Source organism: Microtus ochrogaster, unplaced genomic scaffold, assembly GCF_000317375.1.
Source record: "Microtus ochrogaster isolate Prairie Vole_2 unplaced genomic scaffold, MicOch1.0 UNK3, whole genome shotgun sequence".
Classification (NCBI taxonomy): domain Eukaryota; kingdom Metazoa; phylum Chordata; class Mammalia; order Rodentia; family Cricetidae; genus Microtus; species Microtus ochrogaster.
Genome location: NW_004949101.1, coordinates 11,946,585 through 11,970,214, shown reverse-complemented (window position 1 = coordinate 11,970,214; position 23,630 = coordinate 11,946,585). Strand labels below are relative to the sequence as shown.

Below are 23,630 nucleotides of genomic sequence, written 5' to 3'. Positions count from 1 at the left end.
TCCTAATCAAATGACAGGCAAGGTGAGATAAAAATGGTTCCTAGATTAGTAGGTTTTTTACAGTGCATACCCATAGAAACAGAATAAGGAAAACCAAGCAAAAGGAATATAGGAAAATACAGACAAATGTAAATGAAAATTGTTTAGTGCCAAACGCTGGTAACGAACCAAACACCATCCACAGAAGGACCTTTCCAAATGGTGGGAGACCAGGCCCTCAGAGGGACATTTGGATGGGTCTGGAAAGCTGGCTGCCAGCTTGTCAGAATGAAGGAAAGAAGGTATTACCCAGATGGAGTCTCTGCATAAACGCTCCAAGAGTGGAGTCACAGTGAGCTGTGTCTCAGATGGCACGGCAGTCCAAAGGCCCCCATTTAGAGCCTAAATTGTGTTATCTCCCACCTGCGGTTATGAACTGTCGGGAGTGAGTCTCATACACCAACTCTCATTTCAATATCAGGCATAGAGTTGCTACTTTGGGCTGCCAATCAATCTGTGGTACTAGTGGGCTAGTCGCCTGGCTTAGGTACATCTTCTGTTATTAGAAAGCAGATTGGAGTTAGCGCTGCATTCTGCATAGGAAGTGCAGAAGCATGCAAACAATCAAAAAAAAAAAAACCCAGAAATCTCTTAAAAATGAATGTTCCAGCTTCTGTGTCATCTCTTACAATGGCAATGAAATCTGCTTATATAAAACTGTTTCAAAAGGAACAAGTGCTGTTTACTGCACCATAGTGTTGTATAACCACACTGCCATCTAGTTCTAAAGTATTTTCTTCATCCAGTGAGGAAGCCCCTCCTGCCTCCACAACCCCTGCCTGTAGCCCTAGTATGGCCTTTTGTCAGTTGGCTTCTTGATGAGCACAAAGTACCCCTTTTCATCGTTAGATGTTTCAGCACATTGATTTGCTAGGCTTTAAAACATGGTCCTGGACTTAAATGTCACCAAATCCCTGTGACCTTCGAGGGAAACTTTCTTGGTATTTTAGCTTTTTTTTTTTTTTCTTCTTTGCATAGTGTCCAGCCTCTGGAACACTTCCCTTTGAAATGCCGTGGTCTTCATGAGAGATGTACTTTTCATTGCTGATACCCCCCACCATTGTATTCTGGAATTTCCTAGTGGAGGAGCGGAATCTAGGGCCTTTCCAAGGGCAGCTTATTTCACCCCAGGTTATCAGATGCCTCCAGTAGGAGACGCAGGATGAGCTAGACTCGTGGCCACACAAGCTACTGTGAAGTTTGCATTTTTCTTATTGATTTGTGGAAGGAAAAATATCACTAGCTTTAAAGTGCTTCTTCATTTTCCATAGAGCTCCAGTTTTTACTGCTCACAAAAACTTCCATTGTGTGTGTGTGTGTATGCGCGCGCGTACACATATGCACATGTGGGCATACATAAATGCATTTGTATATTAGGTAACTCACAAGTATAGAAATGCAGGTAAGCCACCTTACTTAAGATACAGGTCAATTGCCCTTGAGCTTTACTATCTGTAGCAAGTAATTTAATCCTACTTCGGGGTTTGGGAGCACAGTCCTTACAGCCAGTGATTGAAGAGCTGAACTTATTTATTTTTAAATCTGTTGTTAAACAGAGCATGAAAACTATGCAGTGAAGAACACATATGGCCCTCAAAGCTGAAAACACGATATGTTCCAGAAATTGTACTGACCCCTAATACTAATATAAAGTGAACATCCTAAATGCCTGAATTCTAGATCTGACGTGCTCTACAGTGTAGTACAGGCGTGAATGAGAAGTGGAGCTGAATGCCTGGTGTGACAGGTTATAATCACAGCATAGGTGCAGTGGAAAGATTGTGGAAAATTCCCATCAAGGTATGTGAATATGGTATATATAAAACACAAATGAACATTATGCTTACAGATGGCCCATTCCCAAGATATTGCATTTCAGATGCGCTGGCTAGTTTTGTGTGAACTTGACACAAACTACAGAGTGTTGCCTGAGGTTTCTGTCTCACCCACTCCTTGTCCTGCCTGGTTCCTGCAGTCTAAAGTCCCAAAGAAATCACACAGGGGTTTACATTAATCATAAACTGATTGGCCCATTAGCTCAGGCTTCTTATTAACTCTTATAACTTATATTAAACCATTATTCTTATCTATGTTAGCCACCTTAGTTAGTTACCTTAGCTTGGTACCTTTTTTGGTGGGGCAGGTCACATCTTCCTTTTCCTGTGTCTGGGCAGGACTGCAGAGGGAGCTTCCCTCTTCTCAGAATTCTCCTGTTCTCATTGCCCCGCCTCTACTTCCTGTCTGGTTGTCCCGCCTATACTTCCTGCCTGGCTACTGGCCAATCAGCGTTTATTTAAAACATAATTGACAGAATATAGACAATTGTGCCGCACCAATAGAATCATTTTAGAAGGGGAAACCTCAACAGAGAAAGTCCCCAACAAAATTGTCCTGGCAGCCCATGGTTCATTTTCTTTAATGATGATTGCTATAGGAATGCCCTGCCCACTGAGTGATACCATGCCTGAGCAAGCTAAGGGTGCACACAGTAAAAAACCTTCCCCCATGACTTCTGTATCTGTTCCTGCCTCCAGGTTCCTGTCCCACTTGAGTTCCTGCCCTTCCTTTCCTTTGTATGACAGACTGTTACTTGGAAATATAAGATGGGATAAACCCTTTCTTCCTTGAGTTGCTTATGATCATGGTGTTTTATAACAATAATGAAAACCTAACTAAGCCAGGGTATTAACTTAGTATAAACTATAAATATAATGTAATATTATATTGTATTTATAACATAATGTAATTTATATTATTATAATATATGATAATGTTATAGTATTATGTTATAAACATATTGTATATGCAAATATTCCACAATCTGAAGAAATTCCAAACACTTCTAGTCCTAAGCATTTTAGATATGTCAGGCACTCTTCAAAGTGTTGTGCATACTATCTAATATCACAGCAATGAAACTGAATGAGTGTTAACAATGGTCCTCCTGACATAGAAGAGATGTGGCCTTAAGCATTGAACTTGCCCAGGTTGCATCAACTCTGATGTTATGCACCCTTGGTGCCAGGATCTGTTCTTGGTCTCGAGTTCTAACACTGCTGTGCTGCTCTTGGAGCTATAAAATTTTCTCGCCATTATAAAGACAGAAGTGAGACCAGTATGCTTTTACTGCAGTGCTTAAGTGAATAACTTTAATGAGGTTGGTATTCTGCGGGAGGTATGCGCTTAGAGACATCTACCATCGTAACACTGTTTATCTGTTGCCTGGTCAAGCAAGAGAGCACATTGGGAGGCATTTTTACCCTCATGGGGAGCTCAGTGAGGAGGGTAATGAGTTTTTAGATATTTCCCACTTCCCTCCCTCCCTTCTTTCCTCCTTTCTTTTCCTTCCTTCCTTTCTTTCTTTTTTCTTTATCTGTTGAAGGAGTACCTATTTAAATCTCTCAGAAACGCTGCTCTGTAGACAGAATAATGATGTTATGAAGGTATCATGTAGCCAGATATTTTTCCAGCAGTACCAAAACAATGATGCAGTCCTGGCACTCATTTATTAATTTATGCCGTAATCATTTCATTTATTGTCAAAGTGCCCTCTGGTTCCCACTATTGGATGAGTGTGTGGTGGGGACCTCTCCTTAAAAGATAGAACCTTAGATGACAAAATCCAAGGACAGAGGCTCTTTTTTTTTTTAATCACTTCTAATACCTCTTATGCTGAAAGTCATGTTTTATAGACTTACCTATAGATCTGACTTGTTTGGACTAAACAGTTTGATGCTGGCTATATGGACAGAACCAGTCAGAGAATCTCTGATTGATGTTCTGTAACATAGAAAGAAACTGGATAGGTAACATAATCTGCAGGTCAAAAGAACATTTACTTTGGTCTAAAATAATTTTCCAAACAGTGTCAGTTGGTGCATTATCTGGAGGAATGTGACCTTGGGCAGTAAAGGTGAGGTTTCTATGGGGATGCATCTTCATGAATGGACTTGAACACACCAGCTGCCTCCTCATTCTTTGCCATCAGGATGCTGCAGTATCAACAGTTGAGACAAATATATCCCTAAGGAAACTAATGGTTTCTGACATATGAAGATTGATGCTCTTAGTTTTCTCAAAAATATAAAGTTCCTCAAATATTTTAGAGCACCCTATATGAATGTCAGACTAGTGCTGTATGAAATAAATGGAATTACCTCGTTTTCTATCAAATACTCTTAGGGCTTTGTAGGGATACAGGTGTACCTCAGACTTCGAAACATTAACACATGCCATTTATCTGAAGTCAGGAGATAAAAGCAAGCACAAAGCCTCTACATATATTGACTATGCCTAGGTTTTCTTTCTCCTATTTTATATGTAACAGTCTGTGGAGTAAGTGGGGTAAGATTCTGTAGAAACAAAAGGATATGTTACAAGATATCTTTGAAATCAATCTTAGGCAATGAAAAAAACCTGAGTAACGCCAGTGGACAGATGGCATCTGAAGTGACACTTGCATGAGTTATTACCGAGAACAGCACTGTGGTGTTTGCCCTCCCCTCTCTAGTGACTATTTAAAGGTCCTCTTTGACCTAACTCTCCAGTGTTGTCAAGATAACCAGCCAGACTGACTGGCTGTTTTGACTGTCTGAGTGACTGCACTAATCCTGACCAGGAGTATCTAAATACCACCCAAGCCTCGCCAGCTCTGTCTTACAAACATGCCACCCATATGCATAGCCTGCTTGCTACCCAGCCACTCATCCTCCAATCCAGAAAGTGGTGTAGGAATCTGGTTTTTCTTTAGCTTTCTCCAGCTTCTCTCCAGAAAGGATGAAGACTGTCTATGGCTCGGAGACTTCCAGGCTGTGTCAAGGAAAAGGCTCTGATCCCTCTCTTTAACTCTCGTACCTCTCCATCCAAATTCAGACACATGGTGAAAATTTCAGTCATTTCTGGAGAGCTTCTGGGATTATGATTTGGTTGTTTTTCTCCATCGAGTTGCAGATAGACCTCTCTTACCTTCCTGGTCCCTTGCTAGTTGTTATTGCAACTCAGGAATCTCACTGTGCATCTCTGGCTTTTCAGCTGGCCGTGCCCTAGCTCCATCATCATAGCCCAACTCTGTCATCGTCCTCTCTTTTTTCATGTCCGTCATTGGAGGTGATTTTCAGGTTTCCTTGCCTGGTTTGTTCTTGCCATTGACACTATCGTCATCTGTGTGTTTGCATGCAGGAATCCCAGCACCTTGGGAGTTATGCCAAATGCCTGAATTTCTCTGTGTTAGAGCCAGGAGAAAGTAGACATGTTTTTTTTTAAAAAACTTTATTATTATTATTGTTGTTGTTGTTAAAGTCTTATAGTTTCATACATGAATATAAGGTATTTAGGTGGTAACACAATTTAGTGCTTGGTCTGTGGCATATAAACTTTTGTAGTCAGCTCCTATTTACTCAACCTCTACCCTCTGCAGTTTCTTAGTTCTTGGACCTCAGTCCTGTGCTGAAGGCTATGGTGATATGAGAATCTGAATTTTGGTCACTGGCCCCTGGAATCTCTTGCTGACTGGAGTCAGTGGTCCAAGTCATAGTCTGATCATTACCACCATCCTGGGGCGTGTACCATTCTCTGGTTTCTGTGGTGTAGTCTGGTAAGCATTCTCCCAAGAAACCCACTCTTCATACTAGCTACTGTTTTAATTTTATGCACAAACTTCCCAATTTTGTTCATCAACAGGCTCTTTTTAGGCCGACCCATGCTGCCCATAGGAGCCTAGAAACTAGCAGCTCAGGGTTTCCATGACTGTGTTGCATCTCCTTAACCAAGCTGCCTGTGGCAGTTTGCACTGCTATGGTAATATCTGAAACTCTCCATAAATGACTTCAGCAATGCAGTGGGAAAAATGGGTGCTTGAAAGGTTTTATCAAAAACCAGGGACTGAAGATTTCAAATATAGAAATGTTCTGAATGGCAATACTCTATCTGAGGGTGGTTATTTCTCATTTGAACAACTTGATTCAAAAGCCTAATGGTTATTATACATAAATTATGTATAAGGAAAGTGAGTTATAATTAATATAAAACAGTCTCTCCGTTCCTGATGGATAAGGCAGCAGTCTCCTAATTCTGGCTCATTCTCCAGCAATCACGTCCCCTGCAGTTGTCTTTTTCTCTCATATGCATACTATAGTGATTCTTATGTTAAAGTTGTCTGTGGGGTTAAAGTGCAGAATAATGGGGACCCATAGGGAATTTCTGATAAGGACCTAGGGAGTACTTAAATCACCACCTCTAGAAACCTGCTCCAAAATTTCTTAAGTATTCACTAGCCTTCCCAACCATGACTGTGACCAAAATACACAGAGAAACAACCCCAAAGGAGGGTTACTTGCCTCAAGGTGTTAGAAGGTTCAGTACAGGGTTGTATGACATCTGTGATGGTTAGTGTCATAGAATCTAGAATCTGAGAGCTAAGTTTCTGGGCCTGCCTATAGGGGATTGTCTTGACAATATTAATTAATGGGGGGGGGGGAATCTTAATTGTGGTTGGGTCAGGCAGAGAGGATCCTGGACTGAATACACTGAAGAAAAGAAGCTCGACATTAGCAAGCATTCATTACCCTCTGCTTCCTGACTGGATGGACGCACCCAGCTGCACCAGCCAGGTCCTTGTTCCTTGACTTCCCAGCCCTGATAGGCTGCAGTTGAATTTTAAGCCAGAATAAAGGTTTCTCCCTTAAGTTGCTTTTGTTGCAGCATACTTACAACATAGGCTTCCTTAAAGCTGTAAGTCCCACTGTGTTCATGCTTTGAACTTTTAGTCCCTAAGACAATGACTTTATGGGATGTGGCCTTTAGGAGGAGAGAAATAAAAGGAGCCCTAGGAGACACATGTCATTTTCCCACAATGTGCAGACACAGCTAGAAGGCACTCTCTGTGAACCAGAACATGGGCACTCACTAGACACCGCATTTGCTGGTTCTTTGATCTCAGTCTGGCCAGCCTCCAGAAATATGAGAAATAAATGTATTTTGTCTATAGGCCACCTCGTTATAACATTTTATTACGGCTTAAACAGATTCCCACAGAAACAGCCTAGCTAGCCCTCCCAGATGGGGCAGTGGGAGACTTAAGTTGGGATGAAGTACTTTTTAAATGAATATGCATAGGCTCACCTGGCAAATGTAGATGCTGGCACCTCATCTTCTATGACACCCAAGACTACATGTCTAACATGTTCCCTGGAAATCTTGCTGCCCTTGGCTGAGAATCACAACTGAGTGGAGTGTTTGTGTTATGGTCCAGGTGTGTCTATGTGTGTGTGTGTCTGTCCATCCATTTATCTATGTGTGTGTGTGTGTGTGTATGTGTGTGTGTGTGTGTGTGTGTCTGTGTTTCCATTTGTCTGTATGTATATGCTTAGAACTTGTTTCTTCAGTTGGACATTACTGTAGACATAAGTTTCTGTCCCATCTGGTCCTGTAGCCATTCAGTCCCAAATAAACAGAGCCTTATGTTAATTATAAACTGTTTGGCCTATTGCTCAGGCTTATTACTAACTGGTTCTTGCAATTTAAATTAACCTATAATTCTTTTCTATGTTTAGCTGTGTGATTTGGTACCTTTCTCAAGAGGCAATTCTCATCTTGCTCCCTCTGTTTCTGACTGACTACTATGTCTCTGCCTTTCCTCTTCTTAGAAGCCCCCTAGTCTGGTCCCCTGCCTATATTTCCTGCCTGGCTATGGACCAATCAGTGTTTTATTAAGCCAATATGAGTGATAAATCTTTATAATGTACAAGAACATTATTTCACAGCAGTTTACAGAAGAATCAACTGCAAAACTTAATTAAAAACAGATTTCTCTGGTCTGAGGCTATGGGTCAGTGTTAAATCACTCACCTCCCGTTTATGACACCCTAGTTTACATGCTCCATCCCCAAAAATTAAAAATTAGAAACAGATTTCTGTTCCCTAGTCTATGACCCCCCCCCATTCCTACATACTGAGTCAGGAGGTTAGACATGACTGCTTACATTTTAATAACTTATAAGTTATCCTGATTCTGGTGCAGAAGGTGAGGGAATGGAGGCATGGGGAAGGAGGGAGGGATGGAGGGAGGGAAGGAAGGAAGGAAGGAAGGAAGGAAGGAAGGAAGGAAGGAAGGAAGGGAGAGAAGCTCTCACAGTATATCCCAGGCTGGCACCTAGGTTTGCCAGTGTGTACCTCCACTCCTAGCTACTGGGGTACTTAAACTAGCAGGTCTATGGCAACTGTTGGGCATATTTCCTTGGGATGATTCCTAGTACGTGTAGAGCAGGATCTGAAGAATACAGGGAAATTGTGTTGGTGGTCTCCTGGGATGAATAAGAAGATTTGGGGTGATGTTGGTGATCTCCTTGGATGAATAAGAAGATTTGGGGTGATTTTGGCTCTAGAAAAAGCTGGACTGGAACCTAGGACATGGAATAGGGAGGAGGAACCTAAACTACAATGCTGGCTTCCTGAGCTTTTTAGACCAATCTGACCTTGAACTTGCAGAGAACCCCTTGCCTGTGCCTTATTTTTTTTTTTAAAGGAAAAACATTTCTGCTCAGTTTAAATTCGTGTGGTTTTAGTCTAGTTTTGTTGTAACTGTGTGTTTCTGCATTCTCTTAATGGGGATGGGCTCTTTTTGTTTGGGACAGTGTTCCCTAGTATTGTTCAGCAAGAAGATAGATAAGGAGGAAGGCCCAGACATTTGCCAGGAGGTTGGGTGCTGTTTGACTGTCTGCGTGGAGAAAATAAGGTCAAGGAGTGCTAGGCCCAGTGTCCCCAGGAACTGCTCTCTCTCTCTCTTCTACATGCCCAGAAAAATCCTTCAGATGTCTCCTCAAGGATTCTATTTTTCCTGAGAAGAGATACAAGTCTTAATTTAGAAAGGATTAAAGAGTGAGAGAATAAAGGGGTTATCGGTGATAGAATGTGTGTTTGGTGTGCTCAAGGTGTTGGCTTCAATATTCAGCACAAATAAAATAAAAAAAACAGCCAAGTGATACTCACATCTAATTGGCAACGCTAACTGCAGTAGCAGGGAACCAGCCGCTATAGCGTCTCCAGGTCACAAGACAGGACCCCTGAACTCTAAGAGCACCTTGCTTCCAGGGCCTTTCTGGGCCCTGACATTTCTACCCACTCTTTGGTGATCAGCTGAAAAATTAAAGTTAAACTTATTCTGTAATGTATTCTTTCAAGATTCAAAAAAAAAAAAAGTCACTGGAAAAAATTAAAAAAAAAAAACAACTAAATTTTAAAAGGTGAGAGAGTTTAGTGAAGCTACAGTCCGCCGGGACAGCAGAGAAACCACACCCCTCTTTCATGGTCAGGTGCTGCTTCATGCCATGGCCAAGTTCTGTTGCACCCAGATTGCTTGTGTCAACTCAGGACAAGAGTACGAGAAAGTGACCAATGTGGCAGGCCTAAGGCCCCAACAGGACTGGCTGTTACCCAAGGGCTCCAAGATGCACCTCTAAAGGTGTAATGCTGATAAATTATTCAAGCTTATTTTAAGCAATTAAAACAGGTATATCTTAAATCACCATTTTAAAACTGTTAATCTGGCAATAATCAAAGCGTCAACATGCTTGTAACTCACGCCTAGCAAAACTTTCATGAAAACTCTGGGACTCTACTGACACCTGCTGGCATCTCTCTATTTAATGTCTGAAAAGAACGTTTGCCTAGCATTAATGCTTTTCCTATAGTCACTAGGACTCAGTATACTGTGTGTTTGACTTGAGTAGTGGCAGGGAGCTAGGGGAGGCATGGAAGAGCTCTCCTTCATTAGATAGGGCGAGGTGGACCAAGCCACTGAGTGAAAATACCCCAACAGGAAGGCCTGCCACAGCTCTGTAACTGCCCCTGCTCTGCCCAGGCTCTGCCCCTGCTCTGTGACTCTGGGCAAGGCCCTTGGTCTTGCTTTCATCTTTGCAAAGTGAATACAGCACAGCCTCCATGCCCAGTGCTGAGCAGACCCTGAGGGTGTTGGTGGTGTTTGCTACTGCATGGGTCTGGTGGTAACCCCAAAGGTCATTACCTTTCCATTCTAATAAACAAGAGTCTTCACCAATGCTGTTTTCAAAAAAAAAAAAAAAAAAAAATGGATGAAGGCAGCTTAAGCCTCCTGAATGTCCCCCACCCCCACCCAGTGTCTGGAGGTTATTTCTAGAAACAACTAAATTAGCACGATCAAAAACAGCAGTGTTGTTTTCTCTGCCCCGGCCACTTGCCCTAGGAAACTGGGGACTTTGTTCTGTGTTTTGGAACATAACTCAAACCTTCAGGTTGAGAAAATGCCCTCAGTTAATGCCATCCAAATTATTTGTGCTTTTTCTGTCCGCTCCTGGGAAACTGTGTGGGCCCGTGGTTTGTTAGGCCAATAACAGGATATTCGAGAATCTCCCGGGAACCAAGTCCATATTTAGCCCGACAGAGGACCAGAGGTCTGATGATGAGAAACGAAGCAATTCTTTAAAGCTCCTATTTCATTTCTTTTTCTCTCTCTGTACCCAGACCTTACCTGTTTGTTGAAGCTTTTGATGCTCTTTGCAGTTCTCAGAAGAAAAAAAAAAGGCCTTTGTCAGCTGCAGAAGGAAAGATGCCTCTCAGAGGTCCTCTTTCGCCCACCAGAAAGCTATTAGCAATGACTGGAACATTCCAGAGGCAGCAAGAGCCATTAGCTTCACAGCCAACAGGATGACACCTATAAAAGAAATAGGCGCCAGTGAGGATGTAGGAGTTAGCACCCTCGTGCACTGTTGGTAGAAAAGGAGAATGACATAGCTGTCACAGAAAGCAGCGTGGCATCTCCCTTTAAAGTTAAAAGAATTCTCGTGTGATCCTATGGGCACTTATGCAAAATAATTTATATCATTTTTTTCAGTATCCAAAATGAAGAAGGAGCTCAGGTGTCCATCGAAGGAAGAAGGGGTGGATGACCCATGACATTCACATGTTAAATGAGAGTATTATGCCTAGAGAAGTAAGCCAGTCAGAACATGGCAAATCATATGTGATTATTCTTGTTTGAGACGCCTAACATAGTCTGTGTTTTTGCATAGACACAAAAATCAGAATGGTGGCTCCTGGGGGTCAAGGGGAAGGCACAGACGGTGGGGATGGGTGCAGGACTTGCTGAATTATCTAATGCCCCTGAGAGAGAAACATTTAGGTTCTGCATGTTTTACCAAAATTAAAATGAGAAGACAGCAAATACCAAAACCCAAACCCCACACTCATATAACTCAGTCAGCAGCTCAGGCCTTGTACAGATGAAATCTCCCATCCTCATGGTATGAAGCCTGGTGCTCTTGGGAAGTGCTGTGCAGCCGGAACTTCTGTGGTGACAACTGTGTTTCTCCCGGGCACTCTCAGCACGGTGCCTAGAAGCCTTGTCATGGCTTTGGAACACTTGCATGCTAGCTGTGACAGCCGGTTAGATCTGTTCAACTTGAGTTTAAGGCATCATGCGATCAGTGACAGCAGAGTTCACATTTATGTTACCACCCATCCAGAATACTGTTCTTCCGTTGGCTCTAGATGTAAACCCAGGGAGGGAAGGGATGGCCTGGAGAGGAGCCTTAACTCTGTTCATTCCTAAGCATCAGTTTGTTACACAGCATGCTGCCAAGGTGTCACTCTTAGGGGGCATTCATTAGTGTCAGATGTTGGACCCACGAGCAGTGCTGGCTTTAGTTCATGGGCTAGCCTTCTCTAGTAAAATGCCCTTTTACAGACCCAAAGTTCTTCCCTGACATCCTCCATCTGTCTTCACTTTTCCTTGTAAACCCATGGTGCGATGGTATGAGCTACATTGAGGCCCAAGTCCTTATACAGAAATTGTGTGAGCACATCCCTGCCTGCTCTGGCTACCCTCATAGCAGGCAAGAAATCATTTTACTTTTTAAGGCTTTGCTGGAAAATGCAGACAGGTAAGCTATGTAAGCAGCGCAGACGGAGCGAATCAGACGGAGCTGCAATGAAGGGTCTCCTCACATTGCCCTCTAAGATGGAGGAAGTAAATGTATCAGCATGTACTGTACAGATTGCTTAGAAAGAGCTGAGTAGCTAAAATAATAAGGCTTATATTTAAACAGGCTGCAAGTAGAAAGCTTAGCAAATCAAGCAGTGGGTGGCATCTCTTTGAGGCAATCCAGTCTTTCTTTCATGCCTTGTAGATGCCACAGGAAGAATGAAAGCTGTATATTAAAGAATAAAATACAAGTGTGTAAAATATAGATGCTGTGTGGTAGAAGGGGAGGAAAGGAGAGTGTGTGGTTTGATTGCACAGAGGAGGCGGGCTGTCTAGTGAAAACACTGTACCTGCCACAGAAGATTGCTCACTGGGATTTTTTTTTCCTTCTATTTTCAGCAATGGGTAGAAGGCCTGAGATCAATCATTCACAACTTCAGGGCAAACAACGTCAGTCCGATGACATGCCTCAAGAAACAGTGAGTTTTGTTTGCAATCCCTCTTGTTCTTAGGAACTGTCTACCAAGTGTTCTGATCACCAGGTAAAGACTGCATTGCCTACGATCGGGCCAATCCCAGCCTGCCTTTCCTTCTGAACCCCTGAATTTGGAAGGTGACGCACACGCCTGTATTTATACCACTTAGCCAGGCACATGTAATGACTCCCCTTCACAAAACATGCATCAAAAAAAACAAAAAAAAAAGGTTGATGCACAAAAGCCACTGGCCACTCAGTCCTCTAAGGGTTACAAGCATTGGGCTTATTCCTCCTAAACTCCGTCTTCTGCTAGGTGCCTCTGCATGCCCAGCTGGGTGCTAGGGTGTCTCAGGTCTCCACTGAGTCAAGGAGACAATTTGAGGCTATAGCCAGGAGAAACATTTGAAAAAGCATCTGCTGCTGAGGTATAGCAGGAAGTCCTTCCCCCAGCAATACCACTTCCTGTTTAATATGCAATCACGGATCTCAGGGTTCTTTGAAATGTCTTTCTAAAATTTCAGTCAGTGATTCAGTCAAGGCCTGAAGATCTTACTGCAGCTCACTGTTCCTGGACTCCCAAGTGGTCTCCTACACTGATAGAGCTGTATTCCTGCTCAGGGTCAAGTGACAGTTTCTCAGATAGAAATCCCAGATAAGGTGAGCATCCAAACTGCCTAGGCTCCCCCAAAGCCAGTACGTGCAGTAGGATCAAAAACCCATTGCCATTGTTCTTGAGTTCTCAGTAGTCCTCATTGTCCCGGAACCCTGATTGCTCTTTGAGCTGATGAGGGAGAGGGACTTGATCGGGGGAGGGGGAGGGAAATGGGAGACGGGGAGGAGGCAGAAATCTTTAATAAATAAATAAGTTAAAAAAAAAAAAGAAATCCCAGATAACCAGGGGTCCATAATTGTGTGTGACTGCCTGTTTTTGTAGGGACTGTGGGTGGCAGGTAGTGGTGAGGTACCACAGCAAGCATACGTAGACCTTGTGGAGACAGTCTTCCCCTTCTGAAAAACAAGGCCCTAGCACCAAGAGAGCGACCCACTGATTCCTTGCCTTACTCTGGGGGCCCTCAGTCCTTTAGGCACTTCCTGCTCCTGTCTCCTAGATGTTTGGCAGGTGTTGTAAACCCCAGCTTTGCCACTTTGGGCAAATCCTTAACTTTACAGTCCTCTACCGGAGAACCAGATCACCGCGTAATGAAAGCAGAAAGCCTCTCGAAAGCTCGTCTTCCCATTTGCTGTGCTTCCCATCCCTCATTGTGCTTATTTCCTTAATGAGAACCTAGAGACTGTTCCCTACTGTGAATGGAAAGCGTACTTACACTTGAGTGGCCAGTGCAGACACCAGCTCTTTGGGAATGGAGCTTCTGTTCACCCAGCCACAGGCTGCTTACCCACTGTGTGTCCTCTCCAGAGGATGTGTCTCCAGAGGAAGTCCCCATGCTTGGGAGATTGAACTCCTGTTGTGGTGGCAGAGCCAACCCCTACACCACCAAGGCTAGTGGCGCATATCCTATGAGGTCATGTAAAAACTAATTGAAGCCCAAGTTTCAATTAAGCCAGTTCCCTGCCCATTCTGCTTCCCTCACTCTGTCTCTAAAACGTACCCCAAACAAAATAGCAACTTGTGCTTCTGGAACTAAGATAGAAACTTCCACAAAGGTGTGATGCTCTACAGACTGTTAGCACCAAGGAATAATAGGAATAGGCGTCATTGGCTGAGAACAGTCTCGGTTCCAAGATGTACAGGAAAGTTCTCGTTCCCCATATGTCCCAAAAACTTGGGGAAAGCAGAGTTACCCACCACTCTGAGGAAGTCTCTGAGGGCTGAAGACTAAGCAAGGCTCCCACTCATTAGCCATCCTACCTTTGGCAGCAGGGAGTGGTGAATCCCCATTGGTTCTCGGAGCGAGGCTAGACACTGGCATTACTTGTCACCCTGGTGTTTCACTGAAGAGGAAACCCAGCACAAGCATGAACAGCCACCATGGTTTGCTCAGTACAGACATTCAAGTTCTAATTCTCCTAGGTGTCAGATTTTCAAATATAGGACTCTCGGTTAAATTTGAATTTCAGACAATAGATATTTTGTGATAAATATGTTGTAAGTGTTACCAAGACGCATTAAAATATTGTGTAACTTGAGTTCAATTCATATTTTACTGAGTGCAATAGAATCTGAGGGCCCTCAATTTGTCTCCTAATCATCTGAGTTTTAGATTAGATGTTCTGTATGAAGAAGGCTTTCTTCAAAGTGCTTAATGATCTGGAGCGGGTGCTGGTGGGACGCTCTGAGGCAGTGTTCCTCTTGTTTTCCAGCTGGATGAAACTGGCGTTTCTGACCAACACGAGTGGTAAAATTCCAGTGAGAAGGTAAGTGAGACATTCTTTGCGGCTCGCCTCGCTGTCACCATCCCGAGACCCAGCCTGCTATAATGCAACTGCATGCGCTCATTGCCTTCCAGATATTTCTGGAAGCTTAGGTTCTGTCATTTCGTAGTTCAACTTGTAACAATCAGCAGTGGAAATAAAGTTGCACCTCCCCCAGAATGGGACGCATCAACTGTGGTAAAGGATGTCTGAAATGTAGCGCTGAATTTTAATCTGTGACTCACCAGGCTCTCACAGTTCATGTGGTGTCCCCCCACTTATCTGAGCAACAGCTACCTCCCTCCCTCCGGTTAGACCCCCCCATGGAGGTGCACAGTGGCAAGTCAGTGCCTCTGGCCAACACCTCCCCGTCCAAGGATACTGCTCATTTGGTCCCTAGGGAAGGTGGGGCTTCCCCTAAATTTCCCCTAAATTCAGCTGCTGCAGCAGAGTGCCAGAGACTTCTGCGTATACACAGCAGAAGCTTATTTCTCATTGTTTGGGAGGCTGATACATGACCAGGGTGCCATCAGGGTTTCTAGATTGCAAACTGATATCCTTCAGGGGTGCCCTTACCTGAAGAGGGCCAGAGAACTGTCTCATGTGCACTTTTATAATGTGCTAGTCCCAATCCCAAGATCAGCAAAACCACCTCCCAGAGGGCCCCCGATATCAACACAGTAGAGTTCCGTTAGATTTTCACATCGGACGAGCTTCCTCCCTCACCAGCCCTAGTGAACAGTGACAGAAAACAAAAGGCAGATGGAACCCAAAAGGAAGAGGGTGTAAGCCAGACACATCTTCCCCACGTGTTCTCGAATAGTTCTGACACATTTCGTTCTGGGAGGAGTCCCTACGCTTCCCTCTTTTCTGTGTCTCACTTCCTTTCACAGTTTAGGGTTTGCTAGTGGCCTGTGTGTCTCTGTCAGGTCTTGTGAGGGTAGCTATGGAAATTCTTGACGAAACTCTCCCCGGTCATATTACTTGATGTTTATGTAAGCATTCATGGACATCAAAGAAGCTGGGCTCAGCCCTAGGGCATCGTCTGTCCACATGAGACCAGGAGATATGTGTTCTTTAGCCTGAAGCAAACACAGTCTCCCTGTATACTAACCCACGCCTCCCAGGATTTTTTTGACTCAAATTCATGTTGATGTTGTCTTTGGAAATGACGTTAGTAAAGACATAGACTGACAAACAATGAAACCTAGAAGAGGACTGTCCTAGACTGATCCATCTTTAGCACACAAGACAAACAAGTCAGCAAGTGCAGAACGTTTGAAGGGGTAGATGCGATTCAGCTGTGGCATTCTGGCTACTCCTGGTTATTTCCAGGGTCATTTCCCTGCTTTTCTATCTACGTAATTCATTCTACACCAAGGTTTCTATTCTGTACCCCTGTGCAAATGTCTCCGTCCCCCCTTACATTGTCATACAGAGAAGAAACACCCTAGATACCATCATTTTTCTCAGTTCTATAGCTATGGGGATCATGAACTTAATCTCCCAGGTGACTTGTCTGCAATATGTATTTATGGGAAACTAGAATACATAGATACCATGAGGATGACCCTATGCGGTATCTTTTCTATTAAATCTTTCATGATTGCTTACTAGGCTGCAGACCCCAAACGTTTGTTGTGGTCTTTAACAGATCCATATATAGGGTTCTTTGCTGCCTTGCTACTGCTCAAGTGAAGGAAGGTTTTCAATAATATTTTTCAAACAAGTCAGCTTTTTAGAAGTTTATTTTTAGGAAAAAAAAATCCCTGCGAGCACCCCTGTGGGGAAGACATTTCAGAAGTGTCCTTATTTTATTGAAAACTTTCCTAAACATGAACAACAGAAAGGTAGTTATTCATTGTTCCCGAGAAGTCTTGCCACACAGACAATGCATAACCATGCTTTAGAGAGTATATATGGTAGTATGAGGGACTGTTGTGCTTCATTCAGTTTCTTTTTCCATGATAAAGATGGAAAAAAACGGATTGAGTGGAAACGGGAAGATTATGATCCAGGCGCCTCTCACCAGTAACTCTGGTTCCACTCGTCTGCCTTCTGCCCATGATGTTATCATATCACAGTTCCGGTTCTCTGGGTCCCCGGGCAGCTTGTTCACATCCAAAATCATCACCACCACTTTGCTAGAAATGGCCTAGCTATTTTGGCGTTGTCTTTAGCTCTTTTGTCGTGGATTTTTTTTTTAAGCTTTTCATTATTAATAGGTGCTTAACACAAGCCACCTGTGACTTGGGGTCAGGCTGTGAGAATTGATGGAGAATTGATACCAAGCCAACGAAAGGCAGATAACTCTCCTGGTAGATGGTCTTCCAAGCCTTACGTGGAAGTCGTCCTGAATGTTTTAATGGATGTGAAGGATAAACACTTTTTAAAATGTCACTTCCTCACCACCATTCTGGGGTTTTAAAATGGAAACTATTCGTATAATGCACATTGTGTTGAAAAGGGATCTGGCTGCGTAGTCGTCGTGTGGCTTGGGAAAGGCCCCTGCTCTTGAACATTAAGTCAGACTATAGTACCCAGGAAATTGCAGGGATGATGGAGGAAGGAGCCTAGCTCCTTGCCTCTTGATTCCTTTCTTTTTCTGTCTATGACCTTGCACATCCTGCCTTTCTCTCAGACACACCTGCTTACCGAAGTTCATCATCCCACTTGGAAAATAACTTTGCTGTCTCACATTTCTTGTAAGCCGAATGTGACCTTTGGCTAGAGAGTTGAGTGATGGAGACCTACATTCTTGTGGACAGTGACTGGAGGGGCCAGTAAAGGAAAGGCCAAGAGCCTCGGGTATAATAATATCAGCAACATGGTCTGCACGATCCATCCCTCATGCCCTGAAGCTGCAGCACCCTACAAAGGGCAGTTACCTGCTCCTTCACTGGAAGTCTTTTGTGACTCTGTCAGAAGTTGGTGTGCAAAATAGAAACACTGAAGGTCACATATGGGCACAAAGTGGACTCCCTTCGTGTCTAGGCTCATATTCCCCTAGTCATTTACAGAGAGCCCTGGGATACAGAATTTATCCAGAGCTGTGGCAGGACTGAGCACAGCTCCAGTGTGCTTGCTTTTGTAAATTCCTTTCAGGGAAGGAATGACAGTTTCTTTTGACTGAATAAGATCTCATTGAGAAAACTGACATGTAGCCTAGTTGCTCGGGACCCTGCCTAGTGTGTTCAAAGCCTTGGTTTCCCTAAATCGAGGTTTGATTGCACATGTCTTAGTCCTAGAACTGTGAGGTAATAGGGAGTGCATGGCCATTCTAGGCTAGAGACCTTGTCTCAAGAAAAAAAAAAATCTCATTGAGCACCTAGTAGCTTGAAACACTAAGCAGACCTCGTTGGGCAGGGAATCATATAGAAGTTATTATAATGTCACAGTCCCTTTATCAACATACTATAAGTATGTATGTTGCCAAGAAATACTCCCATGGTGTCTAAAATGTCTTAAACTGTGTGTGATTAGTGTGTTGTTCTCAGAACCATGGTTGAAGAACATCTTTCTGGAAACCAGAGAATTCCGATTCCCTCCTTAGCCTCGCAATCACAGTAGATGAATTTTCAGACTCAATAATGATTTGGAAAGGTGTCTGGAGCAAAGGGAGTAAACATTACTCTAGGGAAATAGTCTCGCTGATGCCACTGTGCTTATTTTCCATTCTTTTTACGTGCAGTGAGAAAATGTGTCTGTAGGCTACCCAGACTCTACTCACATCTCAGAAGTCAGCACCTCTCTCTCCCATCTCCTTGCTCCTTGACCTTCTTATTCTAAGTTCTGTTTCTCGACACTTAGCTAGGCGCTCACCAAAAGACTGTTTTCCTTACTTTCCTCACGCCCCATGGTGCCTTCCTTCTGCTTTGCAGGAATGGCGTGGAGTCCATACTTCTTACCTCATGGCCACAGTGGTCAGTTTCACCATGTCATAACCAGTCCTCTCTTATCCAGCAGCCTTGAGTAGGCTGGGAGACACCCCAAGATTGCCACACACAGATTATTCACCCTAACCTTGCTGTGGCCTCTCAATTATTTATCAATGCATACTTTGATAAAGTCACATTGAGTAGCCACTTTGGAAAGGTCAAATGGTATCTACTCCAAGTCGGTATCTAAAAGTTGAATGAACTCTCCAGACTTAAGAAAATATGGACATGCCCCTCTGCTAGAAAGCCATTATCTGCTTTCCTTGCTCGCCTGGCACACCTGCGCTCCCATGTTAGCCTCCCCTATGCGTAAATACATTTGTCTCAAGAACACTTAAAAAACTTCTTGGAGCCTTCATAGACCTAATATAAAACTATAATGGTTTAAACAGACACATCTGGATGCATTTATCTAAAGCTCCTTCCTCTGCGTCTAATTCGGTAAGCTGCACTCTGCAGCTGAAGCAGTGCTTTCTCACACTCACCAAGAGGAACTGGCTGTCAGTGCCTGCGTTCCCTGAACAGAAACATTGGGAAGTACATGAAGGTTGGGTGTGAGATGCTAAAGCTCCATTGAAAAGCCACATTTCACAACTGAAAGTCATCTTCATCTTCAGTGAAACCTGCCCATCTAAATTTAGCTTTTCAAGGACCATAGTAATTCATGACCTGGGCTTTTAATCTATGAGCAAATAAGCCCCCTGGATAGGCAGAGACAAAACTGGTTGCCATGTACACAAGGTGTCTGGCTAACAAATATCCCCTAACCTTCCACACAGATAGTTTTCATTATAAGTATCTCTGACACATCTATAATGTGTGTAGGGTGTTCTCTCCTCCTTTTACATAAGGAAGTTTGCCCATTAAGGTGTTAAAATTTGACTAGCATTTTTATTGCAATTTACTACCAAAATTAACTAGTACAAACTAGTTAAAAGGCTATTCAGAAATGCCATGTCTTAGGAAGTGTCATGATTCTGATGAAATAATTAAGTGGATCCTGGTAAAATCCTAGACCTTTAGAAGGCTATCATAGCAGGGTGTCTCAAGGGAGTTTAGATGAAAACAGCCAAAATATGTCTGGTACTGGGTGTCCACTATCGTGAATATGCAGGCCAGGAGAACAGGAGCCACAGGCCTTCCCTACATGCAAACCTCATTCATATGCACTTTGAGATCTGCTAGACCATCAGCCACTTTCCTGTTTCTTCACAACAACACCAGTTCTTAGGTTTTAAATGGATCGTTGCATTTGTCCAAAGCCCACTTGTTCGCAAGCACCGAAAAAACTAGAATTGGCTCTGGTAACCAGAGAGAAGAGTTAATGTGGGGTTATGTAAAACACTGTCAACTAAAAGGTAGTTTTATTCTTTTTTCCTTCTCCCTAAACCATTCATCTCTAAATATTTGGACTGTTGCATCAGAGAAAACAGAATGAACAGTAACCCGTTTTTTTTCTCTCCTGCTCTAGTATTACTAGAACCTTTGCGTCGGGGAAAACGGAAAAGGTGATCTTTCAAGCCCTCAAGGAATTGGGTCTGCCCAGTGGAAAGGTATTAGCCGACTTAACCGTATTCCTAAAACCATTGTCATTGTTGTTTGTTGGTCCACCCATCTGTGATAAGCTAGGTTACTGTGTTAAACGGGCATCAGTTGGAGCCAGTGACACAGAGAACAGTTAATTTTCCTTCTCACCTTCCACTGACCATGCTCACATTTTTCAAAGTGTTTTCAAATCCAACTATTTCACTTCAAGATGATTTTTTTGTCAACTTTATTAAGGTGAGATGAAAAGGGGGCAGCTGTTCTTTCTAGTTTATGGAGTTTATTTTAGAACACCCAGCCACACTGCCTTAGCCTAGCCTAGCATCAGCATGAATTATTAACTAATAAATTCAGTTCCTCTGCACAGCCTTGCAGGATTTCATGAAGGATTCCTTTCTGTCTCGTCCATTTATGCTCACGACCCTTTGTATTCAAGCCATTGAAATTAATTTTTGTACCGCAAGAGAGACTTGTGTCTCTGACTCTGTTTAAAAGTCTTGCTTGAAAGTTACATTTCAGTGTGACAGGTAAATCCCATTGGTTGCTCTGTGATCCTCTAAAAATTCACAAAATAGGTGTCATTAAATATTGGACTTGATTATCCCATATCAAGTGCTACAGGAGCACTTACTTTCCTCCCTCAAGGAGAGAGAGAGATATTTCTGTATATTCGATCGCTGAGAGATTTCCCAGAGAAAGCCATGCTGGAGACAGGTGTCACCAAATGTCTCACGTGTCATCCACGCCATTGTGATCGCTGGGGAAGCCTCATTTGCTATGCCCAGGGCTTTACTTCAGGACTTTATAGATCACCGCTCTTTAAGAAGGGAAAAGATGTTCCTCCAATGCCTGTCCTTTTTCTTTTCCACAGAATGATGAAATTGAGCCTGCCGCATTTACTTATGAAAAGTTCTATGAACTGACACAAAAGATTTGTCCTCGGACAGACATAGAAGACCTTTATAAAAAAATGTAAGTTCTCGTTGTGAAGAAGTGTTATGCAGTGCTATCTTTGCCCCTATAAATTTTGAAACCATCTTTGCTGTAATCTTTAAGTATATGTCGCTAGCTCTAGTATATCTAGTCAGGGTTACATTTTTCACCCCTTAATTTATTAGTATAGAAATCCACTCTGAGGGTTTTTTTTTTTCTTTAAAGAACCTTTGACATAGATTAATTACAGCACTTGGAACGTCCCCCCCACCCCTCCACCCCGGCATTGGCTTTACTAACGACCTACAATTTTAACCTGCTCCTTTAGGTATTAACCCATTATGTGAACTAACTAGATTCGATTTGGATGGAATGTTAATATGTGGTTGAGAAGTTCATTCATTCCAGTTAATTTCAAATGGATGACTTACATGTTGTTTCTGAAGGAATGTCTTTTGGTAGAGCTAAAGAACTGCATATTACAGGCAATTTCTGTGACCTAGTGGGAATGCTATCTTTCCTTTGTCACTGTTCTTGGGTTCCTCTTTCCCCCTCTCCAGGCCCTGACCACTCTTGAGAATTCACCTACTTCAGGGTTAGAAAATGAGTTTAGAGTTATGCGCAAATGTCAACATGTAAATCGTACCTACTGTAGCATCATATACAGAAACTTACTTTTTCTAATACATTTCTTTTCAGCAATGGAGACAAAACTGATTATTTAACGGTAGACCAATTAGTGAGCTTTCTAAACGAAGTAAGCTTTTTCATACATTAACTCCATGAGTCTGTGTGCCGTGGCTTGCCTCCCCAGTGTCCTCACTGCATGCTTGCGTCAAGCACCCTTACTCGCTTGGCTTCTGACCCGCTGATCTTTCCATGATGGCTTGACCAGGTGCAAAAATCAGCCGCCGCCTGCCCGTGTGTCCATGTGCCTCCTCCACGCTGGCTTTGCGCACCACTTCCTGTCGGTTTCACGCTGTGATGTGTAGCTCTGGTTCCGTGTGTATGTGTGAAATTTGTAATGTATTTATTGAATTAAATGTGTCTGTGTTTTTTTGCAAGATGATTTTTTAAGGTACCTTGAGTCGAGTCTATATTGGTCTCATAAATAGAAAGAGGACAGACTGAGTTTATGTTACTATATTTGGATTCTCCATTGCTAACTTCCCCTCAAACCTTTGCATGGACTAGAAACCTATATTTTTGTCTTTTTAATGGTTTGCATGTAAGACAAAGATGTAGGTTCAAAATTTGACCCTTGAGCTTCTAGGCAAAATATAGCGTTAGGCCGACTAGATTGCAGGTTAAATTTTCATTCTTTATTTTCAAAACAAACTCAGAGCTGAATATGGAACACAATTCATTTAGCAAACTAAACCAACAACAAAATTTGCTTAAGTACAAGGAAAAAATATTTTAGAACAAGTCACAACTTTTGTTATTATAACCAAAAAGAACTTTTTTTTTCATATACAAAGTGTTTTTTAGCAAAACCCACAGAGGCTCTTTTTAATCCAAAAAGAAAAATTCACCTTTCCCCACAAACATAAATAGTCAGAAAGATGTGAGTAAGGAATGGACAACACGGTCTTATTTGGAAAGAAGTTCACAATCATACCATACAACAAGGACATGCCTGAAGAGACAGGACTGTGCTGATGGAGTTGTGCGGTGGAAGAACACATACCCAGCATCCATGAGCCCCTGTGTTCAATCCCCAGCTGAGGGGGGGGGGAGGGAAGAAGCATCACATTAGACACCAGGTAATGCCTCAGCAAAGAGAACGGGCAGTCCCTGGTGTGCCACTTTGCACAAGCAAATCACACCTTTGCCAAAGGTCTTCTCTTCCTGATGTGTGCAGGCTCATGGGTTCCAGTTCATAGGGCTACACGTCAGAAACAGCACAAGCACACATGCGCTGAGACAACAAAGAGAGGGTCTCTATGTACCCACACAGATGCTTCCGCCTTTGAGGAATCTGCTCAGGGCAATGCAGTATTTATTCACCTGAAAATGTCCTAGGTCTTTCCAGTCCTCTCCACTGTAGTCATCTGAATCCCGTGACTGTAATCTTTACCCAGATATTAGCCATATTCTTGTACAACAGTTCTCTGAAATTAACTGGTCCCCCTATATTCCTTAGCCCTCCCTCCTCCTTCTTGCTGTTTGTTTTGTTTCTGGTAGCTTTTTCGTGTACTTTGGCTCATTGATAATCTTAAATCTGATAAGATGGGCAGGAATCTGGCTTTCTAGGTGGAAAACATTATGAGAGGGAGAGAGGAAGAAACCCTAGCTCATGGTCAGTCCATCAGCACTTCCTGGTGAGAGAGAGAGAGGAAGAAACCCTAGCTCATGGTCAGTCCATCAG

At 43.0% G+C, this 23,630-nt stretch overlaps 1 protein-coding gene across 5 annotated transcripts in view; it reads left to right on the top strand.

Moving 5' to 3' along the window:
• Positions 1 to 23,630, top strand: part of Plcb4 (phospholipase C beta 4) — a 359,286-nt gene that overhangs the window by 263,533 nt on the left and 72,123 nt on the right. For all 5 annotated transcript variants that reach the window (XM_026788464.1, XM_026788462.1, XM_026788465.1 and 2 more), the window contains exons 8-12: positions 12,392 to 12,471; positions 14,793 to 14,846; positions 20,253 to 20,334; positions 21,198 to 21,298; positions 21,959 to 22,016. In XM_026788464.1, the coding sequence (XP_026644265.1) occupies positions 12,392 to 12,471; positions 14,793 to 14,846; positions 20,253 to 20,334; positions 21,198 to 21,298; positions 21,959 to 22,016 (375 nt within the window). The remainder of the gene's footprint in view (positions 1 to 12,391; positions 12,472 to 14,792; positions 14,847 to 20,252; positions 20,335 to 21,197; positions 21,299 to 21,958; positions 22,017 to 23,630) is intronic.